Consider the following 17418-nt stretch of genomic DNA (forward strand, 5'->3'; position numbering starts at 1 on the left):
GTAGCTTGTCCTGCGGAAATGAAGAAACTTTAGTGGTTCAGTGTAGAGGCCACAAGGTTCATGAGCACCTTGGGGACTGTGGAGACCTCCAGGAACACTCATGCTGACTGCTTGGGAGATGCCTCGTTCCTGCACCTTCATTTTTAACATCACTAAAAGATTCAGATTTTGCTTTGTGTGCGAAAAGCCGCACACAGCATCCCGAAGGCAAGTAGGGCAGCAGGTGTTATGTGTCCTTGTCAACCCCAGGAAGAGTGTTACATATACTGGAGTGCCATCTACTGGCTCTTTTCCCCTGTAATAGGTTCGTAAAAGTAGCTGTACTTCTCTTAGAAGAACTTTTGTATTATCTCCTTCACGGTAGCTTTCACTCCCTGCTTTGCGTGTGTATGTTACTTTACCCAGGATTGTAGGGTAAGTTGCATTCCAAGGAGGATCCCTCACTTCTCCCACTGCATCCAGGACCCAGATCCCCAGAGACTTTCACCCAGCTCCTAGACCTACAAAGTATTTATGCTGGTATTCAGACAAACTATACATATCTCAGCATCCTAGCTCTTCCCTGGTAGTGGTTCTTCCCACTCCTTACCATTTCTGCTGCCTTTGAAGGTATCTTGGGAGAGAAGCTCAAGTGCCTCCACTGAAACATTCAAGCACTGTACACGTAAGTAATGGCAAAACAGTAAATCATAGAATCATAGAAATTGAACATCTCAGATCAGAAGATGCCCATAAACATCACTGCTCCTCTCAGGACTAACCATAGAACTAAGAGAGTCATCCATAATCTCCTTGATTTCTGATAGATTTGGTGCGGTAACCACTTCCCAAGAAAGTATGTTTCAGTGACTGACAGTGCTTTCAGTGAAGAATCTTTTCCCAAAGACGAATCTGAACTTCTCTTAAGCAGCTTCATTCCCTTTCTTCATGTCCTATCACTGGTTCCCAGAGAGAGGAAGTCAGCATCTCCCTCTCCACTGCTCCCCTTCAATGGGGTCACACCCTGCCTTCTTTTCTCCAAGCTGAGTAAACCAAGTTACCTCAGTTGCTCCTCTTAAATGTTGCCCTTGAGTCCTTTCACCCTTAGCTTGGTCACCCTCCTCTGAAAATGCTCCAGAGTTTGATGTTCTTATATTGAGGTGCCCAGAACTGGACAAAAGATTTAAGATGAGGCCACGCCAGTGCAGTGTAGAATGGGACAATCACATGCCTAGACCAGCCAGTGATTCTGTGCTTGATGTATGCCTGGGAATAGTTGGCCCTCTTGGCTGCCAGGGGACACTGCTGATTCGTGTTCAACTTGCCACCAACCCAAATCCCCAAGTCTCTTTCTGTGGGGCTGCTTCCCTTCCTCTTTCCCCCCAGTTTGTATGTATACTCAGCATTTTTCCATCTCAGATGCAGAATCCAGCACTTGCTCTTACTAAATTTCATGTGATTGGTGACTGCCCAGCTCTCTAGCCTATCCAGATCTCTCCCTAAGCCTCTCTACCCCCAAAGGAGTTCATAGTTCCTCCTAGTTTAGTATGGTAGGTAAAATTATTGAGTGAATTTACATTTGATTCCTGTGTCTAGATACAGGATTTACAAAAAACATTAAAGAGCACTGGCCCTAAATGTCAGTTTGTTCTAACCCCACTTAATATAACCCTTTGAGCCCAACCCATTAGACAATTCCTCATCCAAAGTATCATTGACTTGTCCAGCTGTGTGCTGGCCAATTTATCCATAAGGATACTGCGAGAGACACTATCAAAAGCTTTGCTAAAATTAAAACCCCCACACATTTCCTGGCTTCCCTTAGTCAACTACATGGGTGACCTTGTCAAAAAAGGAAATTAACATAGTTAAGCAGCATTTTCCCTTTGTTAACCTGTGCTGGCTGCGACCAATGACTTTGTTGCCTCTCAAGTGTTTTTCAGTAACTCCCAGATCAACCTTCTCCATAATTTCAGCAGGCTGAAGTGAGACTGACAGGCCTGCAATAACCAGCCTTCCTTCTTTCCCTTCTTCGAAACTGGGGCATCATTTGCCAACTGCCAGTCCACTGGGACATCTCCAGACTCCCAAGATGTTGAAAGTAATGGAGGGAGACCATGCAATGCCATCAGCCAGCTCTCTCTGTACCCTGGAATGAACCCCTGTGGATCAATTTATGTGCATCCAGGTGAGGAAGCAAGTTTTGAACAAACTTGGAGTTGACAGAGAGTGTATCTTTCCCCCAGTCATGGTCTTCCAACACCAGACTCTGAGGGCACTAGGGCCCACCACCAGTGTTGAAGACAAGAGCTGAAAAAGGCTTTAATGTTTTTGCTTTGTCTGTGTTCCTATTTATGACCAGCCTTGTCAAGAACCAGACCAGTGTTGTGCCTGATTCTCCTTTAGCTTTTCAAATACTTGTAAAGCCTTTTTTGTTGTCCTTCACAGTGCTGAGCAGCCTGAATTCCAACTGAACTTTGACTGCATGCATTTTCTCCGTACATGAGGAAACAGCATTGCTGTAATCCTCTTGTGTTGCCTGCTCTTGTTTTCAACATCTGTACACCTTCATTTTTTGCCTAAGTTCTGGAAACAGATCCCTGCTCAGCCAAGCTGGTGTTCTGCCCTGCTAGCCTGACTTCTGACACTTTGAAATTGCGTGCTCCTGCACTCATAAGAGATAACAGAAAAGCAACCAGCATTCATGGATCCAAGTAAATTCAAAACCAGATCCTCAGAGGACCTTACTAAGTAGCTCCTTCTGCACCGTGAAATCTTCTCTCCCTGTATCCTCTTTATTTTCTTTCCCCTTCATCCTTACACAAAGGGTCTCCACCATGTCATCTCCAGCTGCAAGAGCCGTACATTCCAGACCCAGCTTTACATAAAATGCCACCCCTTCACCTTGCCTGCCCTGCCTATGTCTCCTTAGGGGGCTGTACCCCTCCAGCATGGCACCCCAGTCACAGGCATGGTTTGCTTTTGTCAGTGATGTTCTTTCTCTAGGACTGGGCCAAATCTTCTACCTTCTCCTGTATTTTCCTTGTATATCTTTACAGTCTTGAACAGAAGTCTTCTGATGGTAAGGATGGGAGTAACAGTCATAGATTTGAAGGGATGATACAGGTAAATAAATTTATATGACTGATTATTAGAGGAAAACTGGACTTTATTTAAAAAGAGGGGACAGGTGAATGGTAAGGTCAGTATATTTGAAAATACTTATTTACACGTGTCCACCTGTCCGTCTCTGTAGTTATGTCTGTCTTCTCTGTAGCAGATTGTTGGTACAAGTTGTTCCTGTAGTGGTGGGTTCACAAATTTTTTGGTAGGTGTTTATATCTTACAGCCGTATTTAGGTTTTTGATTCTTGTGCTGCTTGAATACATGGAGATGGAATTAAGTTTCTATTCTTTCTCCTGGATGGAAGGAGATATGGAATAAAGCATATAGATCTTCTTGCATATAGAATAAAGCATATAGATCTTCTCTAGTTCTTCTTCGCTTTGTCGAGTGGAAAAATTTGTGCATATAAGCATTCATTTACGGTTAGAAACACCAGCCAAAAAATAAGGTTTGCATGTCATAGCAGAAGTAAACCATTTCCAGAGCCTTTATCTCCTGTAGCTAGCTGCTCTTTGGGTGCTGCTTTGAAGTTATTTCCATACAATGAAGCAAAAGAGTGCATTGTTTATATCACTGACAGGTTGACCAAGAATGGTATTTTATCTCTACCATCCAAACGGTTGATTAATTTAGATGTAACAGGTCATGGAAAGAACGGACATAACTGACACGATGCAGGATTAATGCAGTTTAATTTCATGCTCTCTCTTTTGCTGCTTTTAAGCAAACCATCTGTTGAGTGGTCCACTGCTTTCATAAGTAATGAGACTGTGATTTTCCTCTGATTCAGGTTTTGCTGTGAAGGGAGCTCTTGCATTAAGGTGCAGTTGGTTTGCATGCATTGCCATCTGTTGATAGCTGAAACTGCAGATCTGCAGGAGATGTCATAGAAAGACAGAACCACAGAATAAGCTGAGCTGGAAGAAACCCATCCAGATCATTTAATCCAACTTCTGGCCCTGCACAGGACATCCCGAGAATCACACTGTGTGCCTGAGAGAATTGTCCAAACACTGAACTCTGTCAAGCTTGGTGCTGTGACCACTTCCCTGGGGAGCCTGTACAGTGCTCAACAGCCCTCTGGGGGAAAACTTTTTCCTGATACACAACATAAACCTCCCTGACACAGCTTCATGCTGTTTTCTTGAGTCCTCTCACTGGTCACGAGAGTGAAGTACTTGCCCCTTTACTTCTTTTTGTGAGGATGTTGAAGACCACAATGATGTCTCCTCTCAGTCTCCTCCAGGCTGAACAAACCAAGTGACCTCAGCTGCTCCTCACACAGCTTCCCCTCAAGAACCATCACCATCCTTGTGGCCCTCCTTTGGACACTCTCTAACAGCCTAATGTTGGTTCTATACTGTGGCACCCAAAACTGCCCCCAGCATTCGAGGTGAGGCCACCCCAGTGCAGAGCACAGCGGGACAATCCCCTCCCTTGCCCGGCTGGTGATGCTGTCCCTGATGCCCCCAGGACACGCTTGGCCCTCCTGGCTGCCAGGGCACTGCTGGCCCATATTAAACTTTCCCTCAACCAGGACCCCCAGGTGCCTTTCTGCAGCACTGCTCTGCAGCCTCTCATTCCCCAGTCTATACACACAGCCAGGGTTACTTCATCCCAGGGGCAGAATCCAGCACTTGTCTTTGTTAAACTTCGCATGGTTGGGGATTGTACATCTCTCTATTTTGCCCTCAAAGGAGTTGACAGCCCTTCCATTTAGGGACATCTGCAAGTATTCCTTTGAGTCCTGTGTCCAAGTTGTTAATAAAAATCTTGAAGACCGCGGGGCCGAGGATGGAGTCCTGCACGTCCCCCTAGTGTCCCCACCAGAGTCTCATGTTACCCTATTCACTGGAGTTTTCCCCAGCAAATTGTAATCCAGTTTTGTCTGTTTGGCTTTCTGTCATCTGTGTGTGTGTGTACGTATGCATGTAAGTATGTAAGTATGTATGTGTGTATGTATGTATCTATCCATCTATATAGAAGCTAGAGATATGACATATCATTCATCAACACTACCTATGCTTTTATCTTTGAACATTTTTACAAACACAATGATAGGCTTTTAAGGTTCTTGAAGGCTCTGTCCAGTCACTTCTCATTATTTTGATAGCCAAAGAATGATGGAAATAATAAAACAGTAATTTTTCTCTACTTCTGCATAAATGAGGAGCATTAAGTCAATTAATATAATTTGACAGGCATGAATATGTCTGTGTGGAAAACTGCAATTAATGTGTGAGTGTTGAATCATGTAATGAAAACAAGTATGTGCTAATAGAATTACAAAATTATTTCTCAGAATTTGGCTGAGAGGCCTTGGCCAGGACAGTGCAAAATGGCATGTTAACCACAGCAAATGGATAGTGATACCTCTGAGGCATCAAGAAGCTTTAGGAGGAAAAGAAAAGAAAGTTCTTTCCACGGCTCATACCCAGCTGTCTCATCTACTCTTGGGGATGATTAGAAGGGTGAGCCAGGGCTTGGAGTACCAGGAACACCAGAGATTTAAAATGTTAATTGAGGCATTTTATCTCAGTGGTGCTGGAGATCTTTGTGCTCAGGAACACAAGGCTGTGTTTTTCCCAAGGATCTTGTGTTGCTAAATGATGACACAATGCTGTTGTGTTAAGACACAAGGACAAGGGTATTCTGAAAAAACTCTTGCAAAATTACCTTTGTCTTCCTGCAAATACCAAAGCTTATGGGAAGAAAAGCTCACTAGCATGTCATAATGGTGCAGTTTTCTGCAATATTTTCAGAGTATTAGCTGATGATCTGAATTTTGTCCAAATCATCTTTGAGACAGGCTTTAGTGTCTATTACATCTAACCATGCTTTTTTCTCAAAGGATCTTTTATGTTGCAAATAATTCTTAACTTTTTAGCTTCAATTTTAGGGAGAATGTGATTTTATGGCTTCAAGCATGTAGTTCAAGCCTCAATTTGCGTGTCCAGGGTTTGAACATGTTGGTATTTTTCTAGTCATGGAAAAGATCTGGAGTTTCTCCATTGGGAGCAGCCACAACTAAGTAGTAAATGCAATTATTTGAGCAGTGTGCCCATTTGTCAGCAAAGCAGGTGCTAACAGCAGTCACACTGGAAGTCTCTGCTGGCAGTGTGTGCTGCTGGATTTTAATAAAGAAAACAACTATTAATGGCCACTCACTCAGCCATTCATTTTGGGTAGAATAAAGACAAGAATACGATTCTAAGTAGAATTTTTTCATTCTAAGTAGCATTATCATTAGAGGAAATATATATATGCTTTTCTTCACATGAAATTCCCAAACACTTCCAGCTACAAATTTTCAGAAGTGGTGCAAAGAACAGAACATATGGATCTGTAGAAACGCTGCTAAATATCTCCTTTTCTAATTTAAAAAATAATTACAGAATTTTAGTGAATATTTAGGATTATAAAGTGTTTTTTGATGTTTTAATAAGACATTCCAATTACTAATAGGGCAGGATAAATTCATTGATCAAGACCAATTTGGATAAATTCCTCTAAATCATATCACCCAAATTTATTGTCATTCACATCAATTGATCAGAATTTTTTTTAATGGCTTCTTTGTGAGACTTTTGATGTTTTTTCTCTCAAGCCAGTTCTTTTTTCTACCATGAGAATCTAATGAAAATTACATCCTGCTGTACTTTTAGGTTAAATTCCATTTTTTCAGAAAAACATGAAATACAGTATTTCAGAAATGTCAGAGAAGTTACAAATGGCTTTACAAAGAGTAATTGTAAAAGTGTGTTGGAATTCCCTGTAGTTTTTTTGACTTAGTCGTTAAATTTCCTTTTCACCAGGGGCTTAGAGATCTCTACACAAATAAAGTCTGTCTACAATAAGATTTAATCTGTAACTCTTTTCTCAGTCAATACCTGTGCAGCATCAGAATAATGTTACTTGTTTGGCATTCGTTATGTTTGGAATTTGTTATGTAACATAATGTTAATGTTTATGGCATTCCCTAATCAACAGCTGTACTCATTGACTTGGGAATTAATTAATATTCGAAAAGACTGTGAGTCAGATTTTGGAAGTTTCTGGCACGAAATTAATCAATCTGATTTGTCATCTGACTGTGCCTTTCACCCTTGCCAGGGTCCCCCCAGTGTCAGAGTCAGTGTCACTTCCCTGCTCTGCTAGCACTGCTGCAGGCTGATGCCACTAGAGGAAGTTTTGACCCCTATCCTACCCCAGATGCTTCCTGGTGCAGTCTCCTGCTGCTCCCAGACATGATTGGCAAAATCATCCACTCAGCTGTGAAAAAGCTATAGGGATAGCTAAAGGGATAATGGGGGTCGTAGGCACAGACTTACCAGTTAATGCTGTTCAGACTCCACAGTGACAGTGCCATGCGTTCACATTGTTTTCCTATCTACTTCCAGAGCTCCCTGATTTTATCATGTCCTTCAACAGGCAGAATATACATTTTGTGTGCCTCTAAACAAAATGGTATTTTAAAATTCTGTCCTGAAGAGAGTAACCTTTAGCCAAGTCTGTCAGAAAATAATTTATTGCCCTAAGTTTTGGATTAAGTTTAGAAACAGAGGAAAAATTCACCTTGAAACATGTAAAAATCAGCATTCAGTGCATTTCATGGTTGTACAAAGTGTTTTTAGCTGCTATGTAGAAATATGAAGAAGGAAATTACAGTGGCTCTTTGTGCAAAGGTTGTGGCACTGTAACTTAAAAGCCGTTTACAAGCAAAATCGACATTGCAGATTTACTGAGCCATTAATGTTTGCACAAAACATACTTAAGTTGTCATTCTTTGGTGTCATTGCTCTTTTGCTTGGGTAGATTTATCTGTTTGGCAGATGACTATCAAATGGGTTATCACTTTAGCAGTATGCAGACCGGTATGCAGACCAGTACTTTCCACTTCTCCTTCATTATGGGTTTTCAGCTGAGTTAGAGATAGTTGTGTATCTCCATCCTCAGCTTTTGCCTGCCATGCATGCTTCAGCTCTTAGAATATATACTAAATGTTTTTGACAAAGAGATGCAGATTTGAACATAGGGAATAAAATGTGATGTGATTGCCAACAATGGAAACTTTCACAGTTTTCAACAAATTCAGTCAGGACTAAGGCCAATTCTCTAAACCTGCCTGCTCTAGGGCTATTTTTGTAATGTTTTATTTATTAATAGCATTCGGTATTGTTCTGGTTTCATTGCTATTGTATAGAGCTAAGTTAAAGTTGTTTGGGGGTCTTTTTGTTTGTTTGGGTTTTAGTTTTATTTGGTTTGGTTTGGTTTTTTGGGGGGTTTTTCGTTTTTTTGTCTTTCAAGCATTGTGTGCTGTAAAGAGAACCTAGTGTTAATGAAGACTGTTCTCAATCTCTGATTAGTATTTGAACTCCCAGGGTAAGGGAAATCTAGCACGTATCTCCTTGCTGTGTTAGCTCCAGTGACAAGTCTGTCTTCAAAGGTTTGCAGCCTCTTCCTGTCTCCTGTCTCCTGACCCTGGCTGCCCTTTCCCACATCATGTCAAAATTTGACTAGCTCTTCTGTGCTAATACAATTGTTTGTGGACTGTGCTGTGGATGGGATCACTGCACTAAGCTGACTTAAGAAATTGATTATTTACTTTGATTAGTGATCCAGTGTGCAGCCGCACAGTGGCACATTGATGAGGGCAGCAAGTAGTGGAACTTAGAGAAACATTTGACTCTACAGCCACAAATATAAACTACAAACCAGACTGGAAACACTAACAAGTTGTACTCTGATAAAAGTACTTTATGAAATCTGATTGCTGACTGGGTCAGGACACCTTAAGAAACAAATGAAATGGAATGTGCAAGTGACATATGTCATAGCAACTGTTTACCCGCAGACTGCATTCAGACTGCATATATGACTTTAATTCTTTTGTTTATGTATCTTTTTAAATACTGCCTTTGCAGCTCTGATTTTCAAGTTTTGTCCTTTTTTTAGGGTAAGATTAATAAGTCAGCCCTCAATATATGTCCCTTTCCTTTTCATACATCCAGTAAAATATTTTTCAATGTGGCTAATAGACGTGAGTTTTATTAACTTTAAATTCTGAAGAAGGCTTATAGGACCAGTGCTATTGTCCCATTTTGACTACAACTACAAAATATCTTGTTAGAATTTTTTGACTGTTTCTTTTTGCAAATGCTTGGGAATCCATGCTCATCATTCTTCCCAAGATGTTCTTCTTTCTGTTATTGAAGAAATACAGAAGTCTACCAAATGAATTTTTAGAACAGGATTATTACTTTTCTGAATACTTAAAACATAGTCTAACTAGGGATATTCAGCGATTATTTGAGTGCTTTCTTAAATTTCTTATTTTGCATTAGAAGTCTTTTCCAAGTATATAAAAACACAGGATCTAAGATGTTATGCAATGACTAATATAAGAATGCAGCAAAAGGAAATAATACTAGTTCAGAGAACATATTTTATAGCACAGGGACTCTTATAATTGTAAAGGCAAACTTAATCTCTTCAGGAATATTTCAAATGTGTGACTTTAATGTTCTAACAGAAATAGACATATGTTTCAAAACAAAACAAACCTCAGCCCAATGCTAAAGTTTGAAAATGAAAAGGTAAAGTAGCTATCATCACTGGATTAGTTTCCAGATAAACTTCCTCCAGACACCTGAATGACAGCTCCAAAGAAAAAAAATGGCTTTCATAGCTGTGAGTGTAAGAGGATCCAGAAACCACTGAGGAGCATCTGAGAAGGTAAGCTATTCTGCAGATGCTTACACCCTTTTTCAGCTGGATGACACTGAAAGAATTTCACATAAGAAGTTATGATGGAATCATCTAGTTAAATACAAATACTTAATGCAAGAATTGCATTTCATGTTCTATTTGTAACATAGTCTTCCAGATTTTTACTTCCAAGCCTGACTTGTCTTGTAAACTACATTTTGTCTTTCTTTCACTGTTAATTTAAATAAAAGGCCAATCTGGGTAAAACTGGTAAATTTAGGGCATAATATCTGGAAGTGAGAGTCCTAATAGAACTGCAAGGAGATGCAAATGTAAACCAGCTGATATATCAGAATCTGGCTAATTTTGCTAAGATTTTTTAAATCAGTGTCAGGCTGTTCTATTAAACCTATGAAATTTAAGCATGTCTAAGGTAAAAACTCACTTTCCTGACAGAAAAATAATCTACGTATCTTCCTCCACATGCAGACCTGTAGGTTGGTATACAGCATGAGAGCATACTCATGTGGACATTGTGCAACCTCCTTCCTCAGTAAGGCACTTAAGCACTTAAATGTTAGTGTTAGTCATAAGTAAGTACATTGCAGAAGAGTTTTTTCAGCAATAATAATAAAGAAGGTGAATAACTTCTTTGATTCTTTTAATCCTAGCATGCCAAAGCTAAATAGTAAACTAAACATTCATGAAAGATTCATCACTTACGAAATTAGTATCTTCTTATATTTCAGTGGGTGAAACTTCACCAGCACCATCCATTCAGTGACAAAGAGGATGATATTGTGGTGTGCTTCATCTTGAACCACTCAGCCTCCAGACGCTCTCCTGTATAGGGAGCACCTGCAGCAGCCCTGTGAAATATCACAATGACCAAACAGGACAAGTCAACAGAAGGAAACGGTAATTACAAATATAATTATGCAACTTAAGCACATATTCATTTTCTGCATGTAGCTCAACAGTGTGCAAGTTTTGGTTTTTTCTACTTCTTTTTAATATAAAATCTTGTTAGTCACAATTCATTATCTTTTGTTCAATGATGTGTCTTATTTGGAATTTGCTAGTTGTAGCATGGTAGTGTGGCTTTCCACTGATTAGTAAATCAAAAGATTGTGACCACAGCCCTGTTACTTGTCTTACATTTATATGTGGTTTGTAGGAAAGACTAGGAAAACAGTGTTATTTTGTGGCTTCTCTAAGGTGCACAAAAACAATGCCTTCTTTTCTTATAGCTTTCAATATTTAGTATGAAATGTCGAACTTTCTTTACAGTAAGATTAACAATATTTCCATAGTGATACTATACTGTTCTAGATCTAAGAAAGGTTTTTGTAGGATAATAATGGCTAATGGCTTGTATTGGCAATGTGCAAGGCAAGTCTAATATGGGAAGTGCTCTCAGCTCTCATGAGCAGTACTACTCTTTCTAAAGCAACGATCTCTGTTGTATGCAACAAGCATGATATTTCTTATTGTCAGCATGGAAGAAAACTTCCAGGGGTCTTATTCTTTAGCTCTTGCTAAGTACCAGGGCTGGTACTACAAACCAGGTCTTTCTAGATTTTTAATCCATAATTGGAGCACTCAATAGTAAGAAAATATGTTCTACTACTATTGAAAATAGCAGAAGGGACTGCTGAGCATTTTGACAGAGTATAACACACCATTCATTTTAGAAGTCCATCCCATTTTCTTTCCTTTTATTGTCTGATCTCCTCTGTTATTTTTCTTCACCCCGATTTTTTTCTACAAGACCCTTTACTGACCAATTTAATTTTCAAGCAGTATATGCTAATGGATCTCATTTTGACATAAGAGAATCACAGAATTTAATGCAGCATAGGCAAAATCCTTAATGGCTACAAAAGAATTTTTATCTCCATAAGAAACATTGTGAGCATGACCATAAAACATATATATTTTTATATGCATTTATAATGAACAAATTCTAAGACTAAAAGGGTTCTAAGTTTGCCATAAACATCTGCCTTTTACTTGAAAATAGCTGAATTGTATGGTGATTCTGTGACTTTATTATTAATTCAAATTATAGAGGATATAATTCCCATGGCAAGTCAATGCTGCACACTTTTTACCTGGAGAAGGTAAAGAATTTTGTTGCGGAATCATGATCACTCTTTGACACTTTTTTAAATGAACATTTATCTTGTATATATAATTTACAATAAAATCTAACAATGACAGATACGCGTGTATTTGGAGATGAGATCATGTGAGTAAACTTAGGACTGCATTCTGATTTCAGAACACTTGAAAACTCTATTACAAGTAACTATGAGACACTTTCAGAATGCAGTTCTCAATCCACTTCTAACTTAAAAAGTTCCAAGGGCTGGAGTTATGCAGCACAGAGTTCAGGAACTAATCTAGTTGCAGTTTCTTTCCAGGAGGGTTTGTTTCATCACTGCTGATAGTCCTGAGGAATATTCTTGCAAAACTTTCAAATAATGCATTTTTGCTTTTTGATATCTTTATCACCAGTGAAACCATTCTTGGTTTGGTGATTCTTCTTGTGTCATAACATGCCTGCTGCTAAGTCTAAAGTAGTAGAAGATGTATGGTTCATTATACTGAGTTCATGAATGTGAACTCATTGTTCCTGGCATCTCATACAGGAAAAGACAACCTTGGCCAAAAATCTTCAGAGTGGATTTCTGAAAGGGAGCAGTTGAAAAGTGCCTATTACCTTCTAAATATAGTAAAAAGAATATATGATGAGCTGGTCAGCTCTAGTTATCAACCTTTAAAGAGCCTTATTCTCATGAGATAGCAAGAAATAAAATTGCCTTCAGATTCACTAAGAACATTTGTAACTTGAACATAAACTCTTTTCTCCATATTATCAAGTGTTCTTCCCATTTTAACAGTATTATTAGTGAATGACAACGAGCGAAATAAATCCCATTTCAGAACTAGAAAAGGCCAGACTGGTATGGTTTACTGCAGTCTCAGACTTCTCAGAGTGCACTGAACACTTAGTATTCTGACCCTAATTCTTGCAGTAAAGACTGCAACAAAAGTGAAAAATTGCCCACCACTACACCATTGTGTGATGGAGACCAAATGCAAGTGTCACGTCTCCTTGTTGTTTTATTGCAGTAACCAATGGATCCTGCAAGTTTGTAATCTCTCTAGCCTTGGATAAGGCAAAACACTCCGAGGTAGATCTTTGTCAGGCACAGGTACGGGAACATAGGTGTATCCACAGAGATGGAGTAAGATACAGAGGCCTGGAAATTTTTGTGCATGTCTCCCTGAAGGGGGTGAAATACTGTGGGGCTTCTCACTCAGTTGTCTTCCTCCTCTACCTTTTGTAAGCTTTATAGCCGTAAAATCAGATTTGGCCTAAAATACTTGCACGGAAATCAAGCAATAAGCAACTTATTTATCCCTGAAGGGAAGATTAGCCTAGAAAAATTCCTGACTCACAAACTGAGAGCCAGCTCAAACCTTGCTATGTGTGAGTACAGCCGAGAAGGAAACTGGGAAGAGGAGAATGTAATCAGATGATGTGCCCCATGCTAGCTACAGTGTCAACATGACCTATGTTAGATCAGTCTCTGTCCTTTCAGTAGAAAATCAGTAATTTTTTCTTACCAATTAAGAAAAAATGAGCTATTTATGGATGTGAATTGAATGGATTTCATTTGCTCCCTGTGGTGCCCAGGTGCAGTTTTCAAATACTGCGTGGGTTACAACTAGGTGGGCAAATTTTCTTTGCTGCAGAGAGGGAAAACTCATTTCCCCTGAGACAATTTCTGGAAACTCTTTAGCCATATAGGCTTTCAGGGCACAGCATGTACATTAGTAAGTCTTCCAAGATCCTGGTGTCATTATGACATTGTAGCATAAATATTCTGCCTACTTTAGTATTTATGATATTGCCAATTTAGGTGGGAAAAATAAGCAATATATTAGACAGTTTCTGTGTAGCTGAATAGTAATTATATCTTACTTTATAAATTCATAGCTACTGCTGGTCAGGGTACATTTTTTGAGTTGTGTAATTTTTATTTTTGTTCATTGGAAGTAAAATTTGTGACACTTACTGGGAAAAACAGAGGAAAAATAAAGCATGGTCTCACATACTGAGTGCTATGGTTGCTCTATAAATGTAATTTTTATTTGAGATTTCTGTGTTTCAAGCTCTCATCTTTTGTGCCCAAGGTGGGCCAAGGTGTTCTTCCCAAAGTCTGGAAAGAGACTAAGAGTATGGGGTCTCTAGTGTTATGGTCTCAAATCTTGGATGTTGAAGTCTGCACTAATTCACTTTACAACATTCTGTGATATCTTGATATTTGATTTGTGGTGTATTTCACCAGAAGGGTGTTACTTCTAGTGATATTTATTGTTACAGAAGTGTTGTGAGATACTCTCATGTTTCAATGATCAGGAAGAATAATTTGGAAGTGTGCGTAAATATGTACAACTGAATATTACAAAACTCTTCCCTCTTTTTGACTAGTACTTAACAGGCATTTATTGTCTAATACAATCTTGCATTTCTGACATTTCCTTGTGTTGGACACTCGGTTTATTATCCATGTAGGCTGATGTCCTTCCAGCACTGAAAAGATGTGGTCCAATTCAGAGGAAAACACAGTAATTGCTTACAAGGCTCTGTTGGTAGATGATCCATTTAACTGGCTTGACAATTAATTAATAAAGTAGGAATTTATTTTATGACATATATAAAAAGTCACACAGCATTTTTTGATATACAGGTTACTTTGCATTCCACTGAATTTTTTGTAGCATCAAAATGCAGAGTTGCTTAGCAGCAGTCAGCTTTACACAGTAATAGTGGGAGCACAGATATTACAAGACTGGGCCATGTTGTACGAATTAGTTTCAAGAATGATTATCCCTCTCACAGTGAAAGATCCTGAAAACTATGTCAGTACAGAATAAGTTTTAAAAAATCCAAAGCATGAAATCCGGGTAGTAGCTTCTGATAGGAGGTGTATGAACAACTTGGGAAAACAAGGTAAGGATAAAACAATCCTTATGATCTACTAAATAGACACCTCATAGAACAAAGACTATGGTGTTATGCATTTTTTTCTGTCCTTCGTTTCCTCAGCAGCCAACATGTCAATGTTTGGAGCACTCTCCTGAGCTGTCTGATATTCTGCCTTGTGGCTGTGACTTACAGGTTAGTCTGAGCCCATATTCAGGACACCATCTTTAAGTCTTGTAGTCTTATATTTGGCTATAGTCTAAATAAGACTTCAGGTAAAATGATAGCTTACTTAGATTACACTATCACTGCCCTTAATCTAGAAAGATGAGAAAGTTTCCCTTAAACAGCTGTGAAAAAAAAAAATAAGAAAGTGATTGGATTTCCTAGAGTAAAAGGACTTATGGACTATATCTTCAAACATACTTAATGATCTATATGCAAATACAGATCTTGTCATTAGGACAAGATGATGTATCCTGGAAGATGTAGAAGTTGAGCTTTTGCTCTGGGTCACACTAACTCAAGTTAGCTGAGTCAAAGGCTGCTATTAGACTATGAATATTAATGATGTGAAGATAAGGGGTTCTATCAACCCTCTTCTGGAAAAATTAGTAATTCTAGACAGTGCTTTCGTGATACTTAGTTATTTTTACAGGAGGATTCACTGAACTTTTGATAAGTGGGATCACACGATCTGTTTAAATATTCCCTCAATATATGATTTTCCCATATAGTGAGGATTTTGTTCCTGCAACGAATACTACCATTTAACTTCAACAATCCAAAGCATAAAATATGCATTTCATCTTTCTTTAGGACAACAATACAGTGCCTGAGGAACGTACTCCACTGTTTCTCTATGTTGTGGTTTATAGCAGAACATTTAAATTAACTGCTAAACTGCATTTAGATATAGTGTCATCATGAAGCATAATTTGTGTATTGTTAAAATGCTTCTGCGATAGTTCATTGAGACAGGCTTTCATGCAAGCACCTGAACTGCTCCATTGTGAACTGCCCAGCCTGTTCCTTTCCTCTTTGAAAAGTATCACGGAGTTTATGACCTGAAATAGCTTAATAATAATAATAATAATAATAATCATCATCATCATCATCATCATCATCATCATTAAAGATGGTAATAATAATGTTACATACGGTAATGTATATTTATCTCTTGTTACTCAAATACCCAGCCAGCTATCAACACTGGTCTTTATATATAAAGATATAAATAAATGCAAAACAGACACAAAAACCAGTTATTAATACAGCTTGTCTGAAATGCAAGTTGCCAGGGGTAGCTGTAGTGTGAATGCAGTGTGGGGTGGCTGTGTAGCTTACATGAACCCATGCACGTATGTGGTTCAGGACAATTCTCAGGGGTGGTAAAGATCTTCCAGTCCCTCTCCTCAGTGATTTTTTTCTCTTCTAAGCAACATGAACTGCTATCACAACTGTCACAAGTCAGTAACTTTTAGTTCTACCTTGAGCTTGAGCAAAAAGCTCCCTGCATGCATCTATGTCCTAGCCAAAGATGTGGAAGAGGTCTCTTATTTTGTAGACACACTGGAATGAGAAGAACACACCTCTAACAGTCTTCATAGTAACATAGCTTATCTCTATGTGAAGTTCAGTTTGGAGATACAATTTTAAATCTTTGCAGACACAAATTTTGAAGCTGCACTAGTTCTTGCTGGGCATGTTTATAGTACCCACTTTCAGCTGCATAATTCCATGTAATCACTGGTCTTGCTTTCTAGGTTTGTTTTGTGGCAATAGCTATTTCTGTTTGATTTTAGGCTTTTTCTTTATTTTTTAAAAAATCATTCTTTATCACTCATGTACCTGGTAATTTAGATGAAAAAAACCTTTAACACATAGAACTTAACATTCGGATATGCTCACCCTAGCAGTGTTTTCCATGCTTTTTTTTCAAGCACTCTAAAATCTGTAAATTAGCTTAGAATTTTTTCTCAAATTTTCAGTGTAGTAAATCTGTTATCCTTATGCTACTAGAATTAAACAGACTCCAACAGCTATCTTCTACCTTGTTTAAGTCTCTGTGTCTCACAATCCCTTGTCACTGTTATTGTTATGCCAATATGATGTCAACTCAAGATTGGTAAACTTCACTGCTAATGCATGGTCCAGTATATATGATAAACTTCCATTTGTCTGCTGGTTGTATGGCCTCATCAGACTCTGCACTGAGGCCAATCTCTAACCCATAAAGTACTTTTCTTTTCTGGGCATTTCTCTTTGGCCATAGGAGATCAGCCAAAGCATTTGTTTCGATAAGAAATAGTGCCCTAGTGTGGCATGTGAAGTATCTCTTTAGAGGTGTCTGTCTTCATCTTTGCAAGCTTTCATTAGCAACACAATGGTCTTTATCAAAGGAGATCCTGTTACTGTCAGCAGCAGAAGGTATGTGTCCAGGCAGAACAAAGGAACACTTATTGCCACATTTCAATGGTGATATCGAATGACAATATTTTTGCATAATCTTAAAAATCATGGTGCAGATGTTGTAGAAATGGTAGAAAGTGTTAGTTACAATTAAATGTTTTGCATAAGGAAGTTAGACCCAGTTTAAATATGTT

At 38.7% G+C, this 17418-nt stretch overlaps 1 protein-coding gene across 1 annotated transcript in view; it reads left to right on the forward strand.

Moving 5' to 3' along the window:
- The window catches only part of TMC1 (transmembrane channel like 1), an 85790-nt gene that overhangs the window by 16239 nt on the left and 52133 nt on the right, over positions 1 to 17418 (forward strand). Inside the window, exon 2 of the mRNA XM_017735459.1 lies at positions 10563 to 10731. Within this exon, the coding sequence (XP_017590948.1) occupies positions 10698 to 10731 (34 nt within the window). The 5' untranslated portion in view covers positions 10563 to 10697. The remainder of the gene's footprint in view (positions 1 to 10562; positions 10732 to 17418) is intronic.

The sequence above is a fragment of the Corvus brachyrhynchos genome, unplaced genomic scaffold, assembly GCF_000691975.1.
Source record: "Corvus brachyrhynchos isolate BGI_N302 unplaced genomic scaffold, ASM69197v1 scaffold22, whole genome shotgun sequence".
NCBI lineage: Eukaryota > Metazoa > Chordata > Aves > Passeriformes > Corvidae > Corvus > Corvus brachyrhynchos.